At 39.2% G+C, this 23073-nt stretch overlaps 2 protein-coding genes and 1 long non-coding RNA gene across 3 annotated transcripts in view; all 3 read left to right on the forward strand.

Annotated features, from left to right (window-relative positions):
• The first annotated feature begins 5369 nt into the window (after nucleotides 1-5369).
• On the forward strand, nucleotides 5370-18431 carry LOC135477059 (uncharacterized). The gene is made up of 15 exons (XM_064757211.1): nucleotides 5370-5470; nucleotides 6740-6816; nucleotides 9125-9240; nucleotides 9800-9889; nucleotides 10863-11009; nucleotides 11888-12018; nucleotides 12300-12400; nucleotides 12877-12965; nucleotides 13425-13540; nucleotides 13904-14025; nucleotides 14278-14367; nucleotides 14984-15156; nucleotides 16504-16599; nucleotides 17399-17527; nucleotides 18234-18431. Exons 1-15 carry the CDS (start codon nucleotides 5370-5372, stop codon nucleotides 18429-18431), a joined length of 1776 nt encoding a protein of 591 aa, XP_064613281.1.
• Nucleotides 18432-18688: 257 nt separating this feature from the next.
• LOC135476794 (uncharacterized) lies at nucleotides 18689-20886 on the forward strand. The gene is made up of 3 exons (XR_010445137.1): nucleotides 18689-18775; nucleotides 19098-19204; nucleotides 20737-20886. It is a non-coding gene; the product is annotated as an uncharacterized LOC135476794 (long non-coding RNA).
• Nucleotides 20887-21267: 381 nt separating this feature from the next.
• LOC135477060 (uncharacterized) overlaps nucleotides 21268-23073 on the forward strand; it is a 5077-nt gene continuing 3271 nt past the window's right edge. The window contains exons 1-2 of the mRNA XM_064757212.1: nucleotides 21268-21307; nucleotides 22513-22647. Of these exons, the coding sequence (XP_064613282.1) occupies nucleotides 21268-21307; nucleotides 22513-22647 (175 nt within the window). The remainder of the gene's footprint in view (nucleotides 21308-22512; nucleotides 22648-23073) is intronic.

Consider the following 23073-nt stretch of genomic DNA (forward strand, 5'->3'; position numbering starts at 1 on the left):
TAATATATACGTGTCACCAAATGGCTCAGTTCACAACGATGGGTACGTCACTTGGGTATTCCAGAGTTCGGCATTAATCATATCTATGTATGGTATAATACAACCAAAAATACTACGAATGGAACATAAATCATTTATCTCATAAGTCAGGCGTTGTTAGTGTTGAGCAAGAAACGTACACACAACTATATTGTGTATTTGCACACAACTATATTGTGTATATGCACACAACTGTATTGTGTATTTTCACACAACTGTATTGTGCATTTACACAAAACTATATTGTGTATTTTCACACAACTATATTGTGTATTTTCGCACATTTAGGTTTTCAAAAGAAAATGCCAGATTTTTATCTCTATAACTCGTTGTCTGTAGATTTGTACAGATAAAGCCTATACGTGGTATTAGTTCTTTGTTATTATTTATTGCACATGCTGAGTTGGCTTAGATTTGATTCTGATTATGAGGGCACTTTTGATTACACGAAATGCCCAACGGAAAACAAGAGGCTCTTGTTACAAATCAAATAATTGAACTCACAGCTCAAGATGAGAACGTTAGAGACGTAAACTTTTGTATTAAAAGCAATGAATATCAACCTTCTTATCAAGCTGCTATAACAACGATGCTAATCACAATACTCTATCTTTCATTTCACCAGGTCGTCGATTGGCCAACCATTTAGAACTATCGAAAAGCCATGAGGACTTGAGAAGATGCACATCAATAAAAACAACAGAGAATATGAGTGATTTTGTTCGAATTTGTTTGGAAATCGAATTTAAGGGGCCTCCATGACCACGGGGGATAGCTCGCCAACACGACGAAATGACCCAGGAGCCTATCAGCTATGCGGTCGCTGTGAGTTCAAGTCCAGCTCATGGTGGCTTTCTCTCCGGTCGTACGTCGGATGGTCTGCAGCAACCTGCGGATGTCCGTGAGCTTCCACCGTGCTCTGCTCTGTTTCCGCCCGCCATAATGCTGGCATAAATCTCCAATCAAATGAATAAATTATTGTAAATGGGAGATTCTGTTTGGTTAACCCCTATTTCTGATTTCCAGTCTGTCAAAGATACACGAGCTAAGACCTAAAATTCCATAATGACGACTTCCATCCACGGTAAGGTCTGATATAACACCAATGAAATAAATAAATAAATAATTTAAACGGTGTTAAACTTCCGTAGCCCGCTACCATATCCATTATTTTGCGATGTCATTGGCATGTAACGGCTTATTTATGTATTTTCATTTGCACAGTGGTGCTCATTTTCAAAGAAAAGCGGAATTCTCCCCCTGCCATGACTCATTATATCTAACTAATTTTCCAAACCGTACACGGCGATGTCCTGGCTGTCCTGGCTGTCCTGGCTAGTGCTGTACTACCCGTGATACTAAACAATGACATGGAGCGCGATTGGTTCAACAGTAAATTCAATTTGATTGGTCAGTGTACCGAGAGTCTCTTGCCATGGGAACTCACGATCCAGTATCAAAAAAAACACACACACACACACACGTTTAGGACAAAACAAGTAGGAATCTAACGAACCAAGCGACGTCAAAGGCTATCGCTTTTCTAGGCGAGCCATCACTTTTCAGTATTACAATTGATTTGACCTGTCTAGATAGGACTATTGTAAACATAAGTCTAATCCTATTCATTATAAACATCATTTTGTAAAATAAAATAATAAGAATTACATTGCATGTACGAGAGTGTCATGGCCAGACGATAAATGACGTACGGTGGTTGAAATGAATATTAATGTAGCCTACAATCATGTTGCATAGATGCTATTTTTTTCCCTCGTAAATAGCAAAATAATCCGAGGCCAGAGCGAAATACAACAAAGAGATGTTTGTAGAGTATTTTTCCTTTGTCTCTCGTGTGGGACTTTCACTGGCAGTCCTTATACTAGTTTGAAATAAAATTGAACAGTGGGTATATGTCGACCTACTCTACATGTGTAAAAGTTCATTGTTTCAGATATCACCTAGTAACCTGCTAGATCTCTTGGAAAGAATTCTTTTTAACAAAGCAGTCTCCGTCCCCCACGTTCCTACTGAAATACTGCATTAAAGAAAAACAGATTTTTCGAATAGCGGAGATCATTTTTATTTTCAACAATATTTATCTCAAATAACAATCTTCAAAAACAAAAATTTGTCTATATTGCAGACGATGTATATTTGATACCAGATCGTCCACACAGGAAGCAAGAGGGGTATTTTAGTGTATTAAGTGCTCTTTCTGAGCTGGATAAAGCAATAAGTTCTGCAAGCGTGCAGTTTTTAAAAGAAAATATAAAATACATTGTCATATTGTACATCTTGGCTATATTTTGGATCTTTTGAATGTATAGTTTTTTGAATCACTGTCCCCGTCTAATTTCTTCCGATACCCTTTTTTGAAGGGAGTTGAGCAAGATGATGTGTGTTTTACGAGATTTATCACTTATGGAAACAAACACAGCGATGGAGAACCTGGTGCTGGAGACCTGCAGACATTCGGCTGTACTGGAAGAAAACCGCCACGAATGCGTTTTCCATCAACTGAGTGTTAAAATCATAAGTAGAACGAAAAGGGAACCATAGGTTATATAGCGTAAATATAACTATATTTATGGCCTAGATTTTAAACTTTTTATATAGCCCTGGTTATTGTGACAGCATGATGAGGGTTTAGTTTTACGTGTTGACATTTTTCAGCTAAGTACAGAGCCTTGCCGTACGTTATAGAAATGCTTTCTGAGAATAATGTGCACTCTCTTTAAGGACGTAATCCATACGGCTAATGCTTGATTCACAAAACCTGAGAGGAATACAAACTGTGGTACAGTGCAGTGAGGTCCGGAATGGACGTTACACTGGTATCGTAAGTGTATGTGGTGTCTTAGTGTAGCTAGTCGTAAAAATGTACACCTAACAGTTGTGGACATGATGCTACACAAGAAGCATAGAAAAAGATAGTACACGTAACAGTTTGGAAAAAGATTTGTGTAACTTAAACCCACGCATGAATTTCTTGACGTTCAACGAGGTAAATATTGCCACGACTGTGGTACAAGCAATTTGTTTTGATAATTTCTAACTACTTATCTAAGCTTACAATGTTAACTTGGCCGATCTCAAATCAAATATAAGTTTTAAACAGAAAATTTACATTGTTTCGTGCAGCAGAGATCAAATTCCGGTACTGTTTCTTGCAACACAGATCAAACATTCGATATTGTTTCGTGCAACAGAGATCAAAGACCGGCATTGTTTCGTGCAACAAAGATCAAATATCGGCTTGTCATTATATAAACTATACCTCATAGAGGTATAGTATAGAGTACACAAAAATGTTTTAGGTACACACTTTAGTCACACTTTTTTTTGAATTCTTGGGGGTATTTAAATTGAAAATGTTCGCCGCATATTTGCTTTGTCGGAAATTGCATCCATCATTGTTACCTGTTGTCATATCACAAGGAAATCCTATCACAAATGGGAAAAAGCATTACTTTGCCAACTATTTAGTAGAAATACTCTCAGTTCTTGTCTCCCAAATTTGGAGAGAGGACCAATCATTTGATTCCCAAGAACCACATCTACCACGTGTGCCTTGGGGCGTCCGACTGTGGAGGGCTACAAACTGGATGCAAAGGGACATGGGTGAGTAACAGCATGGTGTTAAGTTCTCCAGAGTAAGTATGTCCAAAATAAAAAAAAATCATTAACATATTCAGTATTTGGTTATTTTAGTATGCATTCGAAGGATGCAGAAAATGTTAAACTTTGATGAACTGAGGCATCGTCTCCAGCTGCGAAGGTTGCTAGCTGATATTTGACAAAGAAAATAATTTTAAAAATACTAATGCATGTTTCAGTTACCAAAACTTGAAGTTCCATTTGAATTTATATCCTATCAATCAGTTATTTATAATGAGATTTTGCTCCTACATACTACTACAGGTTGTTGGCTTACATGCCTGGGTGCCCGAAAAGAGCCCATATGACTGGGAAGCATCGCGACAAGTACGGCATTGAAGAGTAGAACAATGCGCTGGTCAGTGAGAGGGTGTCTGGACAGAGCGGTAGTAGAATTGAATTCTAGTTGTTGCCAGCGGTTGAATTCACGTAGTCCAGCATGAAAACTTATACAGTAATGTGTAATCTGTGGAGCAGTTACAGGAAATGACCACCTTTCTCAGAACTGAATGTTCATTAGAAACCTTCCCTCCCTTAATGATTCCGGACCAGCTGTGTAACCTATTGTTCATTAGTGTCTTTGTGATGATAGTTGGAAACAATACTCAGTTAGCGCCCATAACCAAGATACGCATGGCGCCTTCTGGATGTTGTCTATGCGAAGGTAACTCAGCGGCATAATTCATTGAGTTATATCACTGTGTGATGAGTTACATCACAGAGTTATTTAACTTTGACAACATCCAGATGGCGCTGTTTGGGCCAAGGGTCATAACCAAGTATTGCTTCTCAATCGTAGGCAAAGAGGTAGCACAATCCTCATGTACTGCTAAACATCCGACGTGGGCATGAGTCGCTATCGCTCAGGAAATGACACTCCATTTTCTGTACACGTCTAATACACCTTCTCCCAAATAAAATTATGTACAGCTGAATTGAGATTTAATTTGCAGGAGCAACTACAATTGCTAGGGAGGACAGCTTTCTGGGCAGTTACTGTGGCCCAAAATATGGTCACGCAAACAGCGCAGGAATCACGCGAGACTGGCGGACAGAGTAACACGTCGGGGCGGCTCACAAAGAATCGGCGTGACTACAGAGGGCTTTGGAGACTTGCCGGTATTGTGGCTCTACCAGATAATCCCGCGTCGTCAGTATGTACCGACCTACTAACACCTTTAGACTGTCAACTTGAAAATGTGTCAGGTTACGTCTGGAAGGTGTAAATGTACGAAGGTGTATTGGCTTCACATTTAAAGGATACTTAAGGCTCGTGCAGGCTTCCTCTACGGCCTTTAATACGGAGTGTATGACGTGGCAATAAAGCTTCTTAGTTTTCCTTGTGGCGTTAACGCAATCCTGTAGAATGCATCATGTTTACGACCTTCTTCCGAACAGGGAATTGGAAAACCCGGTGATCAACCTTCTGACCTTAAGCCTCAGCCGAACCAGCGACGGCTGGGTTCGAATCTTCAATTCCAAAGATGAGGGGAATATCTGCTACGGGAGAGCAACTCTTTGGCTGGGCGCAGATCTACCATGCTCCATGACAAAAAATCCCCATATTAATTTTTTGTTGTAATCCGCATCGCTCACCGTACTTTGCATTATCTTAGTGACAAAGGCTTTAAAATATTTCAACTTGAATATAGAATTCTCAGTCTGTGACCATGCTTCAGTCAGTCTGGTACTTCTCTACTCTCCTCCTGCTAGTGGCGGGAGCAGAAATCCGCCTGTATGTGTCTCCCTCTGGGTCAGACACCAACAATGGGTAAGCCTACAAACATATATCAGAGCATTTTTCTCTACTTAGTTTGATCGGAGACTTGACTTCCTCTCATGGTGGTTCTGGCATCGCTTTTGTGGTCTAATGGTTAGGGAGTCCACCGCAAAGCCCGGGTCAAACCCGCGTCGGTTAATACTAAAGATTTTAAAACTGACACTGGTTTCTGCTTCGCTTGGCGCTCAGAGTCAGTATAATGTGACTGGGTGGGATGTCATGTCTGGTGTCTTCGGTATGGCACTTCAATGGCTGCAGCATTCTGGAGGTATGAAGTTGTTCTGCCAGCAGAAGACACAGTATATGTACACATACCTAATGACTTGTCGTTGTCATATGAATGAAAAATTTATATGTAGGTGGCAAAATCCAAGGATACATACATATATACATACTAATAAATTTCAAAGTATTTTTCTGTAATCAATTTGATCGGACACTCGAATCCCGCTCATAGAGCATCGGCTGCCGTGTGAGAAGTTTGCAGTTTAAAAGTGACTTTCTGTGGCTTTCCTTGGACACTCCGGTTTTCCCCATCCAACAGGAGGATACTGTCATATATGAGGGAATATTTCTTGTGTTATGGTGTTATATACCAACGAAATCGAAATAACATTTGTAATACATTAGACGCTGAAATTAATCGCGTTTACACCGAAAATCAGGCCATTTTAATGTAAGGATATCTACGAAAATATTTTTCCTCATTGTTCCTCTGTCGGTGCATGCCACTGAGACTTTGTGACGAGTGTTATTTGTAGTAACTTGTCTACGGTTATAGACAAAAGTGAAGGGTAGATTTCGAAAGGTGTGAAATATATGTGAATCTCACGTTTCAGCATTAGTTACAGTTCCAGCTGAAGCTGTTAACATATGAGTCAATAAAGTTTACATTAAACGTATTGGCGTTTCTTGATAGAGGGGAACTTTTTTAACAGAGGGGAACTGTTTCTCGATAGAGGGAAACTGTTTCTTGATAGAGGGAAACTGTTTGAAAGTTAAATGCTGCTTCATAATTTGTGCAGAGAAGAAAAGGCTGCAAGAAGCAAACAAGTGGTATTGTACATACCATACGGAATGAGAAATGCTGTCCACCTAAAATAAGTTGGTTGAGGCGGTGCACTATTTCTATAAAAGATGTAGTTCACAAGAAGTCACAGAAGGATGTGCTTTTACCCAATTTGTAGCGGGCTTGTGTAGGCGGGAAATGTAGTCCGATCACACCCATTCATATTCATAATGTGCAAACCATAATTTCAGACTGACCCTGTCAAGTCCTTTGAAATCCATTCAAAAGGCGGTTTCCCGACTGAATGACCCAGACGTCGCTGGAAGTGGTAAGATCCATACGAGATATTAATTCTTCAGTGCGTAGAATCCAGAGCTGGCATCCTGTACACTTCTGTGTCATTACCTGATGACCTTCCTTACATACACCTCTAACCGAAATGACTTCAAACACACGACACCATTGGACAATGGTGTGATGATCACAGAAATCCAACTTTTAATCTGCTGAATCAACGATATAGTTACAGACGCACAGCATGGACAGTAAAACAAGAGCATCGACGACGGTGTGATAGCTGGCAAATGGTCATAAGTAACCGGTGAAATACGGTCGCTTGTCAATTTACCTCAGCCAGGGCTTTGTTCAAACTGACCATGTAAATGCATACATAGTAGCAATTTACACGCTCCCTAACACCATGGCTTAAGCTTAATTAGGCAAAAACAAACATGCAGTGATGCTGAATGCAATTTGTAAGACGTCACTGGTCTAGAAATGTTCAAAATGCTATGTTGTCATCACATTTAACATACAATCACATTAAAACAAGTCAAAGGGAGTGTCCACCAGGAGAAGTCCTCCCACCAGCAGAATGCGACATTCCTGATGTTATGTAAAATGATGAATGCCGCGAAACAACGATAAGTGTGTAGCGAAGAGACTTGTGTCCAACATACTTAGATACAGCACTATCAAAATCTGCCACTGTGTGTAATGGATTTCTGTCGTTGAAGTTTAGGGCCTCTGTGGCCTAGTGACTAGTGTGCTTGGAGAACACAATGACCCATTAGCCCATTACTACTACGTGAAACTCTCTGGTGGTACGTAAATAGGTCTGACAGGAACCTGCGGATGTTCGTGGAATTCCTGTCGTTTCTGTAATCTTTCCTTCCATCATATTGATGGTCGCCGTTGTACAACTGAAATATAAGTTTGAGTTCGGCTTATACGAATAAATAAATAAGGGTATAGTAAATATATTGCTAAGGAAATGTTAGTATGGTTTACTTCAAAGCAGAAATCATATTTAACCAGAATAAACATTGAGAACGTTAGCCACCCCCACAGTAAATGTGCTACTACGGGGAAATACTCTGCATTTGTGTAAAGCTACCCACAAAGTTCCATCAAAACCAGTGCATAACGTTTTCCGTTAACTGGTTCACGGAGAATAAGATAGAATATGGTGAGAACTGGCTTAATGAAGTGCGAAATATATGTATATTTAGGAATCAGCACAAAAATGTAACGGACAGGTGCTTGGACACCAAGTCGGGCTTGATCGTTAGTCGCAACCAAAATGAACTGGACTTGTGCCTGACTAAAAACCAAAAGTTTCTTCAAAGTTTTCCGTTTCCGTCATACATTTGTCAAAGATAAAGATTCGTTTCAAACTTTCTATGATCTGGATCGTGATTTATAAGACCAACACATTGTAATGTATTGGTAATGAAGCCATTCTAAGCAACAAACTTTCCCTGTCTGTCCATATCTTGTTTAAAGTTGCTGACAGAGTTACACACAGACAGACATTTATTTATACATCTGATGAATGTTTAACATCGAGATGAAGAATTCCTACCTTATTTGACGGCGGTCAGGTATATGGGCGAAGAAACCGTAGTGCCCGGAGTATACCATCGACCTTCGTCAGACACCTTACAAGCCTAGTTACAGTGGAAGCCGAAACAGCGAAAGCTGGATTTGAACACGCGACCACGAGTTGGAGGGTCGCAGTGAGCCTAAAGAGACAAAGGGCAGCTAAAGTAACGAGGAAACTGAACACTATATCCAGGATTATTTACCTCTCCTTCACACACTGTGCTAATAACCTTTGCCCTTCGCTGTGCAAAGAAACCCATGTACACGTGTAACCTTGTAAAGATGTGATAAGCCTTTCTGGGACATGCGACTATGTCATTGTCCCTTATTTACTATTACGCTACTGTCCGTCTACTACTAGAGTGCAGTGAAAGTAGTTTAGGTCCGGGAGGTAGCATTGCAATGTGTGCGACCTTTGTGTAGCGATAAGATTCAATACACGTATGATAACAAAAACTACAGCCCTTTGTACAAAACCAGATCAGCGACGACAGATAATAATAATTGGCAAATGGTCATACATAACCGGTGAAATGCAGACTCTTGTCAGTTTACCTCAATTAGAGTATACTGTAAGTTTTCATATAAATGCTTAAAATAGTAGCAAATTACACGTCTCCTAGCACAACGGCTTAAGCAGAGAAAATGTCAAAAAAAATGAGAAGTTTTGCCCCAATCTGTCTCCCATAGCTTCTTTCTTTCGGTGAAATCCAGATATGGGAAAGAACCCAGGTGTTTTGTTTGTGTTGCAGATGTTAACATTGAACTGACACAAGGTTATCATGACCTGAGCCAATCCGTCACACTGAGCAAGAATTACGGACATCGGTTGACCTTCAAAGCGTACAACGGACAGGAGGTTCACGTGGTAAGCACTCATCAAGAATTGGGATCTTCAGTTTGTACGATTTGCAGCTTAATCAACCGTAACGAGGATGAACTATTCAATATATCTCTAAAATGAAAATGTGGACAGCTGCCTACAAATTTACAGATGGATTTTATGTTTTAATGTAGTTGTGTTCTCATGAAAAAACACCACTGGAAGCTTTCTAAGATTTTTGATCCTTGGCGGATCGTTTTGATGTTGGGAATCCCACAAATGTATTAGCCACCTACTCATGTCAGGTTATTATTTTAATCTAAAAAAATCTTTAGACCACTGATTATTCTGCAGTATGATTTTTATAAAACTTAACATTTTAATAAACAAACAATCGACTGATTGCTCTGTTTTACAGTATGTTCAATCATCAATTTTCTGTGCCAATAATACATCCATAAACTGATCGCCATAGAAGAAGTGAAAGGGTCTTGAGTATGGCGTTAAAATCAGTCGAGTGGAGACATAATTCTTTTTAAATTCATTTTCCCGATATTTTTGTTTCCATGTAGAGCCAATTCTTTACATATTCTCTGGTTTCCAGACAGGTGGTAAACGACTTGGAAACCATTTGTTCCATCCGGTCAAAGACCCACATGTATTACAGACACTGCCTACAACAGCTCATAATAAGGTAAATCTTAGAGCAGAGGACATATTTATCAGCCGTCTCAAGACTGAAGTCAAATATTCAAACACAGCTACAATTAAAATGTTTTGCTCATAGGAATTTAATTTGTGTACACTGATTCCTTATTGCAGAATAATGTACCAAGCACAGAGTCCATTCGTATTCTGAATTTTCTTATTTAGGCACTTGTAATGTATGATTTAAGCTTGAAGTTGCTTGATAAACAGGGCCCCATGAGTATGCCAAAATGGACGGCAGTTATAGACGAGTAAGTTAAGTACCACATGTACTTTACTGTCATAGAGGTCTCCTGTCCCGTGTCTGAGGAATTGTCAGCTTTGAGTCCTGCTCCGTCTGGACTGGCTAAGACCTTTGGTCGGGCAATTTGTAGATTGGGTGCAGTTTCCTAAACCTGAATTGCGTCATTCTAGTGAATACAGTAGTTAATATCGCCGAGAAAGTAAAGATGTAAACTGGAGTTAAATAGTCAATTCATGGATACACTCTTTACCATTATAGGAAAACAAAAGTAGTGTATAGGGAAAAAAAATCACAGCAGCTGCCACAGTGTGAATACAGTAGTTAATATCACAGGGAAAGTAAACATGTAAACTGGGGTTGAACAGTCAGGTTTGGTTCTCCTAATCCAATTCATGGATACACTCGTTGCCATTATAGGAAAACAAAAGTACTGTACAGGGAGAAAAAAAGCATAGCAGTGGCCACAGTGTGATACAATTGTCCATGGGAAACGGTCACAAGAATTACGGGTGAAATCTAATCGTTTGTCCGTTTACCTCAGCTACGGTTTAATTCACCTACAGAGCTTACAACTATTCAGACAATACGAACAGTGATTTCTCGGAAATTTGATCTTTTCTTCAGTTTTTATTGTTCCACGGTTATTTCTGATTACATTTTTGCTAGACTAGAAGTCTCTGATCCTGTCAATATTTCACATTACTCTTTCATCCAGGTGCTCCAGTTAAAATTAACGGAAGCTGGTATTCCATTGACTCAATTGGGACACTTGGGTAAGTTTGGATTTGGGGTGCAGCGCACAGCTCCACTGGAGGTGTTCTACAACGGCAAGCCTCTCCGTTTGGCAAGGTGGCCAAATGACGTAAGTATTCGACTGAGTGAGTGAGTGTTTGGGACTTAACGTCGTGGTTAACAATGTTGCAGTCATATGACGACAAAGGAGTCCTGTTAGGGCATTTAATATGTTTCTTTTTTGCAGGACGAATTTTTTTTATCTAGTGCTGAGTCACAGAGACGACTTACCAAAGGCAAGTAGGCTGCCCCGCCCGAGCAATAATACTTTTACGGGTCAACCAGTCATTCCACTATCCCCTTAATGCTGATCACCAAGCGAGGAAGTTGCACTTTCCCCTTTCTTTTTTTAATGTCTTCGGTGTGACCCGACCCAGAATTAACCCTGGATCTGCCGGCCCCATATTGGACGCTCTACCAAATGTGCTATCGGAGCCAGTAGTATTTGACTGAGGATAAAGTCTCAGCTATGTATGAGCGTTATTCACCATGCTTCTGCCTTCTTCTGTAAATGGTTAAACGTAAATTGTTTTATCCTATGAAAGTTAGATGAAGGAAACTTTGTTGGGATTTTGTTTTAAATTATCGACAGTTGTTGCGGTCCTTATTTTTAATCTTTTAAGTAACGTTCTGTTGTATCCGCTTATATTAAAGACACAAGCATTGTATTTCACCTAAATTCCGGTCAGTAAACAGGCGCTTTCAGAAGCACATAAAAGTATTAAAATTCTACTTTTGTCGACAATAGTTTTTTCACATGAGAAATGAGCTCACAAACTCTTACGCGGCCATGTAAGAGGTATGAATAAATCAGAAGTAAAATATATCTGCTGAAAAATACTAAACTTTAGGTGAAATACCGTAGATATGTTTACATTAGAATTCAGAATCAGCATGGTTATAATCACCGAAAGTTTTCCTCTGGACAGCTTTGTTTCTATAATGCAGGGTTCCTACAAGAACGTTATCACAACGCCAGATGGTCCCCGGGGTCATAGGTTTACATACCATCATTCTTCTGTTGGTTCGAGAGCACAAAAGTGGGCACAAGAGAAAGATCTGTGGGTGTATGGATTTTGGTAAGTCGAGTATTTTTATGGACCTCAGATTTCGTGTATTAAAACTTATGCAGATTGCTTACTATTATGTTTGATGTCTTTAGCTTACTATTATGTTTGATGTGTTTAGTTATCAGTAGATCAAATGGTCTGAAATCGAAAGCCAAACAATGAAAGTTGGTTGGATCTGTAAGCTCCTCAAATATTGCTAAATGATCAGATTGTACTACCAAAGAAATCAGACGCCAAATTGTCTATATGTGACCTTATTTATGATATATCGCTATCAATCGGTGTTCTAGGTATTGGGATTGGGCGGACGAATCAGCCCATGTTGCTAAAGTGGACCCATCTAACTACATGATCACACTGAGCACCAAACTACATTATGGCATGAGACCAGGTTTGTGTTCACGTCACATCGTCTTAGTTTAGCGCGACGTGAAACACTAGAATGCTGTTTGATTATCAAATATGAATATATAACCGAACCCAATATCCGTTACCCACAGTCATGCTTTAATAGATTAGATACATGCCTGTCTCTTCCAAGATACGTCCGTGCATGTTTGTCTCTGACAAGATACGTCTGTACATGTTTGTCTCTGACAAGATACGTCCGTACATGTTTGTCTCTGACAAGATACGTCTGTACATGTTTGTCTCTGACAAGATACGTCTGTACATGTTTGTCTCTGACAAGATACGTCTGTACACGTTTTCGTATTAATTCACACATCATAGCCTCGGTCATTCTCTTACATTCTGATTATACATGTTTTTTGTTTTATTGTCAACACAGATATTTACCGATTTCTGTTCTTCTTTTCTTGCGAATGGCGTAAAACGTCCAGTAAGTAAACACATTTGTTCTTTCAGGACATATTACTGAGGGTGCACATGCTGGATACACCAGCCAAGGCGCATACTTCAACGTGTTCAATGCATTGTCAGAACTAGATCAACAGGTATGTATTGTGTTATTTACATACCTTTTTTAATGTATGGGTTAGTTTGATCTTCAGAGTGAGCATTTTGTCACATATTCACCTGAGTTTGATTCCAGAAAACATGTTTTTGTTTGGTTTAAGTAATAAAACTTAATTAAAATGCATAATTCGTGGTGTCCGAAAATGAATTTGTGACAAACTTTTCGTTGTATGTCATTTAGTAACTGCTTGCAATTTTAAGATCAATTTATCCAAAATAAATGTTAATTTCCATTAGCTGATTTAAACACATCAGCCCCATAAATAGCAAAATGTTAAACTTCGCTATAACAAATACACATTTCTACAAAAACAGTAAATGTATAGATTCAAATTGACTTAATACTTTTTTTGAGCGAATAACGCTTGATAACAGTTTACAAAAACCTAGAATCGGAGTCGTTGTCACAAATAATTGTAAGTTTCTGTTTATCTAAGGGAGAGTACTACGTCGATAAGGAGACCGGTATTCTGTACGTTTGGCCTCCCGAGCATAACGGACAGGTCGAGACGAGCGATATCATCTACGCTTCCTTGATTAATGATTTGTTCCAGTGAGTCATCATTTTTACTTTGTTTCCCTAAAGTCATACTTTGTATAGTTGATTCCTGTGTATCTGAAACATTTCCGTATTTTATGCTTGTTCTCGGTAGGTGCACTTTGTTGTTGACGTACAGGTTTCTCTTTAAGTTAAGACGATCGCTTCTTGATCACATTAAAGCGAATTTTTCGTTGAATCAGCTCCATCGCTATTTACCACACATGTGGCAAGATGCTGTGGATTTTTCTGTTCAGTGTCTAGATTTCTCTCTCTTTACACATAACCCCGTCCAAAATGTAAAATATTTTAAAGTAGATGGAACAAAAATCAAGCATAAGACCCAAGTTAAGGAAGTATGAACTATTTTGTTTACAGATTTTCAAACGTGTCGTCAGTAACAATGGAAGATCTTATACTGGAGGACTGTCGACATAAGGCGATAGCTGGAGACCATCTGGACAACGTGATTCTGCAAAGGCTAGAGATCAAGAATACGGGTGAACTTTTTGCCTGGATATCAGTTGTTTATTGTTCATTGCTTCTTGCCCGGTACAGCTAACTATTTTTTACTTGTTTATCATATTTTTCTAATTTGCGATAGGATGATGGGATTGGATGATTTCATAACACAAATGAAGTGATGCAAGATTTAGTTTCGGTTGACAACTTTCAGAGTTTTACGTACATCTCATGCAGTGGAAATCTGTTCCAATTCGGCGAGATTCGAATTTGAAGTTCTTTTCCTCCAGGTTCTTACGGGATGACGGTGAAGTCCAGTAAACACGTGACTATTCGTCAGTGTGAAATCCACGACACAGACGGAGGAATAGAGATCAATGGTACAATATGATATCACACATCATGATAAGTGATCTATATTGTAGACTACCCTCTCTGTAAATGTTGCCAATGACTAGGCCAATAAGTTAATAAGCTCATGGCAATGCTGTCTGTTTCTCCAGATCGACCAAGGACAGTAAAAGGCAACGGTGGCCTAATTCCGCGTCTAAGGCGGGAGGCCTGAGCTCAAATCCGGGTCGGGTCATACCAAAGACTTCAAAAATGATACCCCTTGTTGCCTTACTTGGCGACTGGGTGTCAGGGCTGGTGTCTTCGGCATGATGCTTCAGTGGCGACAGCACATTGGCGGCATACACTCGCCCTACCAAAAAATGACACAGTTTATTTATTATTTCTTTGGTTGCTTTGATACGGGGATTTGAATCCTGGGCGTAACATTTTAAAATCTCGATGTACCGTTATCGACCCGTAGAAAATGAAAATCTCAATTTACCTCAATCACGATTTCAATCTGACTGTTCATGTAAATGCATGAATAATAATATTTTACACGCCCTTTTAATCAGAATTAGGTAAAAAAAAAGGCAGAGATGTTAATTAGACGTAACTAGTCTAGAATTGCCCGTGTATTTTCCCTTGTGCCATCTACCTCAGGTGGTGAGAGGAAGACCCTGACACCATCGGGCAACCTGGTGGAAAACAACCACATATGGAGTTTCTCTCGGGCTGGTGCTGTGGGTCAGCACGGCATCAGTGTCACAGGGGTAGGGGCAGTGGTGCAGTTCAACCACATCCATGAGGGACGGTATACGGGCATCTGGTGGATGGTAAGTCAACGGGAATCACGTCCAGGTCACATAAGCTCAGTTATTTTCCTTACTATTTATGGAGTAAATTATCAACTTCAACTCCAGAATACACATGCCTTTACACCTTCACGTGGTAGGGAAAATATTCCATACCATCACATGCTGCTTGAACTTTTACCTACAATAAGTAAAAAATCAACTTAACATGACTGCGTTGTTTGCTATGGCTTTTTTGCATAAAGTCATTGCATTCTGTGACTTTGATAACCTTCGGGGTGGTGAGTGATAGCTTTGGGTTTTTAGATGTATCCAAAGCAGACAAATTTTTGATGCATTCTAACTCGGTGTTAAATAACGGTGCAGAAATTTACACTCAAGAACCTGAAATGTTTGCGTGACAGTATTCTCTGGCAAACATTTGAACCAATTACGCACGTGTAACCTCAAGAAGAGTTCTCGCAGTGGTGAGCGGGAGATTTAATTATCGCAATGGTAAACGAAACAACTTGGACTTATTCCTGTACCTAATGGACTGTACCTGCCGGTGAAGGAGTCAGGAGGAAAACACCCACCTGGCGAACTGACAGACTTTCTGACGTGTGGCAAACCTTTTGTTTTACCCGCTGAGCTACCTTCAAGTATGAACCATACTGGTGATAGAACACTGGCCTTTAAAAAATACTTTACGTCAGACGAGGAAGACGATAATAAGACTTTTAACGAACGTATATAGTTAGCAACGATAATGGGGCGGCCAATCCCACCACCAATTCCCTGTTCCCATACAGGCATTGTAATAACAGATGTGTTACCTGCCCCTTTGACGCTTGAAACAATAAGAGAGGACGGAAGTGTTGAATGCTCAGCTGTGAGTGTACTGTCACGGTAGGAGGTGTCATGTGTGGCGTCTTTGTCACGGCGCTTCACTGAGACAGCACAATAACGTTACTTTGTCAGTATTTTAAACGGTCTACTATAAGGAGACATTAGTGAGATAAAAAAAAAGTCAAAAGAAATTGTCATTATGCATTCATTCCGAAATGTTAAAATGATTCGGTAGGCGATATTTACAGTTATTGCAAACACTACCTGTCTGAAGTTTCACGAATGGACATCAGTTGGTATAACGTTTTTAAACTGCATTCTGTAGTTCTGCATTACGTATTAATAGCGAGTACAGCACAGAAAACCATCCACACGAGTCTTTTCTAGAAGCCTTATAACCTCCAGGGTGTATTTCTGGGAAGTCATAATACGACTACATTGTTCTGAAATACAGGGAATTGGAAATTTGTAAATTGGAAGATTTTGTGAAATCTAGTGTGGTTTAAACACCGCTTTTCTCTCCCTCTGTCTTCTCCGTAGGGTAATGATCACATGATAAGGAAAAATCACGTACATCATTTGTGCACGGGAGCCTCGGACTGTGGCGGGATTCACACTGGACGGGACTGGACATGTGTAAGTTAACAGTTGGTAAAAACAACTATTCCATTTAGCGTGAAAGGAACCATAGTTCTGTGCTAGTGTGGTCAGAAAAAGCGATAGATCTGAGTTTAATCCGCATTTATAGCTTATGTTTCAACGTTCATAAGTGCAATGCTTCCTTGGCTGGGTGTTAGTTTGCTCTAAATTAGTGAAATCTCATTTTTGGTGTCATCGGCATGGCGTTTCAGTTAGGCAGCGTAATGTCTGCGATATACCACCATTCGAATAGGCCTCATAAATGGTGACGCCCTCGTGTTATATCTGTGATAATGTTAAATACCATCTTTGAAACCACTTCATAACAAGCGGACTGCAATTCAAGTCTTAGAAGAAGTCTCAGATGAATGAATGGTTTTGGCTTGACATCGCTGTGTCATTATTTAAACCATATCGTGGGAGGTGGTGTATCTTCAACTCTAGCATGTGCGCATGTGGTTTCAAAGCACAAAGATCGAATCCACAGACACCACAGTGAACAGCTTGTATGACGCTGGTCATCAATAATTCTGACAAAACTGATTCTGGTTTAAAAACATAACATGCAAACTATACATTTTGCAGCATAACGATAGCGTGTTATTTTAAGGAGAAAAAAAGAATTGTAAAATGCCATGGTAACAAATGTGATAATATTCAGTAGGACACGAACATCTCTCCAAGCATTCAAATTGGATGAAATCTATTATGCGTTGTGCACCGTATTGAACTTTTACCACGGAATGTGTTTCAGTCAGTGAATTAGTCCCCTTAATGATCGCTTCTACTTTGTCAGAGAGGAAATGTCATCAAAGAGAACCACATTCATCACGTGCTCCGCTACATGCCTGGTGCGCAAGTTCGGGGAATAATGCTGGACGATCAGTACTCCAGCGTAACGATAGAAAATAACGTATTCCACGACGTAAGTCTTGATTTAGTCGGGGAGATATCAATATATGCTACAAGTAGTCTGGTCCACCTTTTTTAAATTAAGACAAAGCAATAAATAAATAAATCAATAAATGAAGTACAAGAAAGAAACGGGGAGACCATGTGTCGAAAACTATATAAGCATGTATGACAATATATTTTCTGAATACAGCCAAGTATTGGAAAGGTCTGTGTATTCACGGTTTATTGCGATTTAGAGTGTTATCGTGGGACAACCCTTTCTATATGAATTAAGATGGAAGTTATGCTTGCGTGTGAAACTAGGAGAAGAATCCATCTGACTACGTCGTTCTCTACGTCCAACATCATCATTAGAGTTGAAAAGATTTTGTGGAAACAAACATGTGAACAAAAGATACAAAAGTCGAAATAGATTTTGATCAGGATCTGTTTCATCTGATCTCTTTTTTTGAAACTTGAACTTTAAAAGATAATGTTTTCGAAAAATAACTTGATCATTTTTTTTTTGGTGGTGTTGCCGAGAGAACAAGTCTGATGCTTTAGTGCTTTCTCTTGTTGTTCAATAAGCCCTTTGCTCAGTTTCACAAAATATCATACGCTTAGTGTTCTGAGTAACTGGGTTACTAGTATGCTAGAGGGTAAACTTAGATGTGATTGAGAACCACGTAATTCTGAAGGCCTGTGCAGTTATTTAACGACAAGCTGTTTCCTTTCAGAATGATTTACATATGAACATCGGCGGAGGCAGAGACAACATTGTCCGCTACAACGTGTTTTACAATGCTATGAACGCAGCTGTCGGAGTGGATGCCCGTGGAAGGGGGAAAGGAAACTCTGGGGTCTTGTTTGAGAGACTAAAGGTTGGTAAGCAGTTTAGTTTTAAAACATGTACATGTAATTGTTCAAAATGTTAGTCAATCAAATCGACCGTATTAGTGAGAAGCTTCTGGATCATTTCACCGCGCTGGTGTGCTAACTACATCGGCTACATAGCCCATTCAGATTGCTTATACATGTATACGAAATTCCTGTTACAATGCCACCAAGACCCATGTATAAAATTGTAAATCATATTCTCTTTACTGCTGTTGGCGGTCATGGTCTCCAAAACCCAGCCCCTTAGTTTGTCTGAACGTTTGATTGGACATATTCATCAACTTTTGCTTTCATTAGGCAATGCCGTACACAAATGCCCTCTGGACTAGCCGTTATCCTAAGCTAGCTCGCATAGACAGCGACGAACCCAACTTACCCAAAGGTAAATAATTATTTAATCATTAATTACATTTTAAGGAGGCTTGTGTCTTTATTCAACACATACGATTATTCTCCACCTCGAAGATCAAATATGTTTACTTTAGAGAAATCCAAACGTCCTTATTGATTTGAAAAAAATCAACATCATCGGAAATCGAAACACAGATACAAAATGCTTTGTGTCTTAAGAGCCTTTCGGATTGGGATCCGAATATTTAAAGAACCGGCGGTTTTTCAACCACAGACAAATAAATGCTGCCTCAATGTATCTGTTAACTGAATTATTGCTTACTGGCTGATGACATATGTACTCTTTTCGGTAGGAAACGAAATTTACCAGAACGTCTTCTATGGAGGATCGTCGTCTGTATTTGTGCCTTTAACAGGTTATGACAGAACTGACTGGTATAACGTGCATGGTAACTACCTGGTAAGCTGAGAATCACGAATATGTTAATCCTAACAGTTCCATTTAGTCATGGACATGTGTTACAAAGAGATGGCTTGTTCGAAATACACGACGGTATATCCGCACTAAAAAAAGTAACCAAAAACCAGCAAATTTTATTTCTAACAATTTATTAGGTTTAACAAGAACAGATGACAAGACTTATACAAATACTAATGTACTTAAATTTAACAAGAAAGGATAGCAATATCTATACAAATACTAAAGTACTTACATCTACAACGGTGTCCAAACGGACGCATATATTCCACAATGTTGAAAACCACACAGGCATAAATGCACAGAGGCAATATTCACAAGAGCGAAAATCCACAGTATAACTGAGTGTATGAAGAAATATACACAAAATTACAGAGACAGCGTCCGTGTACTAATAAGCACTGTGTACACAAGAGCACAAATTAAATATACTAGTTCAGACTGAACAAGTGCTCGGTGGAGATATGATAAAACAAAGCGAGAAGCTATAAAGACACCAAAATTCAGCACAAAAGGCCTGCTAAAGTAACACACAGCGAAAGTATCCAAAACTCTCAATAATTCTCCTTTCTCCACCTTTTGACCAGCTTTCATAGGTCTTATATAGATTGGTGGAATTTTCTAGAATAAGAAAATTCTTGAACACTTGTTGTAAACAAATAGGCCCCGAACTGAGCGTATTCTGGGACATTCTAAGGCAGAGGCAGACAGCAGGCCCTGAACTCAGCATATGTAAACAGTGGCAAGCTAAATTTAGAATCTAACGGCAGTTGTTCACATAACATATGTTTGTGTTTCATACTGAAATATCCATGGCTCAAATCCTCAGGAGGTAAATTTTAGGTGTCAGAGGACGTGTTACACTACGAAAATGTTACCCAAGTAAAACAATAAAGAACGATTTTCTGATCATGTTTCCTCCAGCCATAAAGCTGACGGACCTCGTATTAGGGAAAAATTCTCGAGTAATCTAAATCAAATCTTTTATATATTAATTGAATGTAAATGAGATTTTATAGGGACCAAGTATCGGCAGCCGTGATCTTGTGTTGTTATGTCACGATCGTAGATACAGACTGTATCTTCTGAAATTAACTGTATTGGTTTAGTGGGACAGGATGTAAACAGTTTGAAAACAAGTATTGCCACCATTCTTCATGAAGTCGTAAAGGAAAGACAAAAGAATAGGGAGATACCTCTGATTATTTACACCGCTTGTTCTTTGGATATAACTCAAAACAGAAAAAGGGCGTGGATCTCGGAGAACTTACACGACGTCGATTGTATATCTTGTAAGAATTGTGCCGATTGTAAATTTAAAATTATTCGGAATGAGTACGATAAGTAAGCGTGTTGTGTAAACATGTAAACTAGGCATTTCCGCCTGTCCGTGTTTGAAACATGCAGCCTTTGAGAGAGTATGAGACTGGTGGTAATTAAACTGAGATAGCCTCTGACTTTAACTGCAGCTGGATTCACAACACTCCTTAACCTTTTGTGTCTTTATTTCGCAGTATGCTAAACCTACTGATTTTAACCACCAACGATCTGGAGATTACCGAGTGGTATGCCAAGCTGCTCAATGGGCAACCGCACAAGGAATCTCTCAACCACCAACTCTAAACGAAATCGGTCCACATCTGTCTGTTGGTCCATCCTTTAAACATAGTAAGAATTGCAAGACATACTATTTTACATGTATCTTTATACTGACAATGGAAATGGATTTTACATTCAAAATATTATTCTGTTAATTCTTAAATAGAACATTTGTTGTCTGAGTGATGCTAGAATATATTTCGTTATTATAACACAATACTGGGTGCCTCTGTGGCCGAGGTGATTAGCACTCCAGCACGGCGCAATGATCCAATGCGATCGCTGTGAGTTCAAGTCCAGCTCATGCTGGCTTCCTCTCCGACTGGACGTAGGAAGGCCTACCAGCAGCACCAATCAAAAAAATAAATAAACAAATATAACAGAATACTCTGTCATAATATCCGAAGTCTATGCGCAGCGTTTGGAAAATTACGGTCAAAACAAACATGTCGAGCAAGGAACACGTGGATGGCAGAAACAGTGACAGTGTGATCTTGCTATCTTTCCTAGTCAGCCTGTGAATCCCTGTGAGTATCATACTGAATATACACATTACACCATAAATGGCATAAAATAAATAGAGGAAGCTGGGCTAAAAATGATACGCATAATAGAGTTTTAAAGCTTGCTCGACATCTCCATGCTGGGGCCCTTTTTCTTTCTTTCTTCAATGTACTCCACCGATCAAACTGACCACTAATTACTACTCTATACTTGTTTCACAACCTGTCGAGGTCTTTTTACGCCCCTTTTTGGCCGACCCTCTCCCCAGTGAACCGTAGGTGCTTTTTTTACGCGTGTAATCAGCCATGTTTGTTTTATAAGAAGTTTACGGAGCGCTTTGCGCATGCTCCATTTCCACTGAATTGACAGACCTTATTTAAATATTCTGGCACACTTTTCAGTTTTCAATTTTTGGGTTATTTTTAAACATTCACTTAACGTACAATGCTAGGGGTGGGATTAACGAAAAGCTTGTAACTTTCACTTCTTGTGAAAAATATCAGCTACTCTTGTTATTCTGTAATAACGCCAGAATACCTAATATTTGAGCAACCGTGCCGCTGTAACAGAACAATATGTTACAGTAGCATAACACATTCTAACATTACTCCGACGACAGACTTTCTGTTAAAATTAACAGACTAATTTTTTGAGTGTATATTCTACCAAATGAAATGCATACGTGGCAAATGGTGGTGATGAACCCACTGGTCACCCGGTGTCACTTCTGAATAATTTTCTGACATTCTAGCTTTCTAAAATTAACCTATGGGATTAATTTTTGACACTGTAATTCAAGTATTGAAAAGAGAACTGCGATAGGACAGTCGTTTAACGACATTCAACCTTATTCTGATTTATAATGGTCAAGGTCGTCCCTTCTACCCTACTACCACTGCAAAATATACATATTAAATGTAGATGACCGTGCGAACGGCATCGAGTCTGTTACGCAATTAACATCCAGGCAGTAAGAAGTCATTAAAAAGGATTTGAACTTTCCGTCTTTTTCTTTTTCGACTTTTGGGATTTTTTGGGGAGATTTATGTAAAGGTGAAATATTATGTCAGATATGTGTTATATAGCATTGTTTATAGATATTACTTTAGTTTTTACATAAAGCTTACATTAAACCGTTAAACCTTCGCTGGCATTATAGTGTACGTCTTGATTATTCAACGTTTCAGGTGCGTTATCCACGAAGACGAATATACCATTAAGAACGAACTGTGTGATTACGACTGAAGCTCCCTCAACCAAAGTCCTGCGGCCACAGGTTGTGAACGATGGAAGCCAGCCCAATACACTGACTGATACAACTGGTAATCACGAACTCGTATGCATCTAAAACTGATATTTATCTATTCATTTCTTCTACATATACTAAATAATACAGTGTAGCATTTGTAATTGGCTACAGGACAGAAGTTTGTTCATTTATTTATCCATTAATTTATTCACTTCATTGCTGTTCACGGTCGAGATTGAACCGAACCTCTTAACAAAAATGTATGACATGGTTGCACGGTATGCAGTACCACGAATATTACACAAGATATGAGGTTTGTTTAAGGAAATAAATATTAATACAACCCTCTACGACCTCTAAGTAATCCCGAATAGCCTGCTGACCTGCTGGTTAAAATCACTGAAGGTAAGAAAAGTCCTTCTGTATCTTGTGACCTGTTAAAAATGTTAGGCCAGTAGTTTTGATCATATTTCGTAGCACATCTGTAACAAAGTCGAGC

The sequence above is a fragment of the Liolophura sinensis genome, chromosome 10 (genome assembly GCF_032854445.1).
Source record: "Liolophura sinensis isolate JHLJ2023 chromosome 10, CUHK_Ljap_v2, whole genome shotgun sequence".
Classification (NCBI taxonomy): domain Eukaryota; kingdom Metazoa; phylum Mollusca; class Polyplacophora; order Chitonida; family Chitonidae; genus Liolophura; species Liolophura sinensis.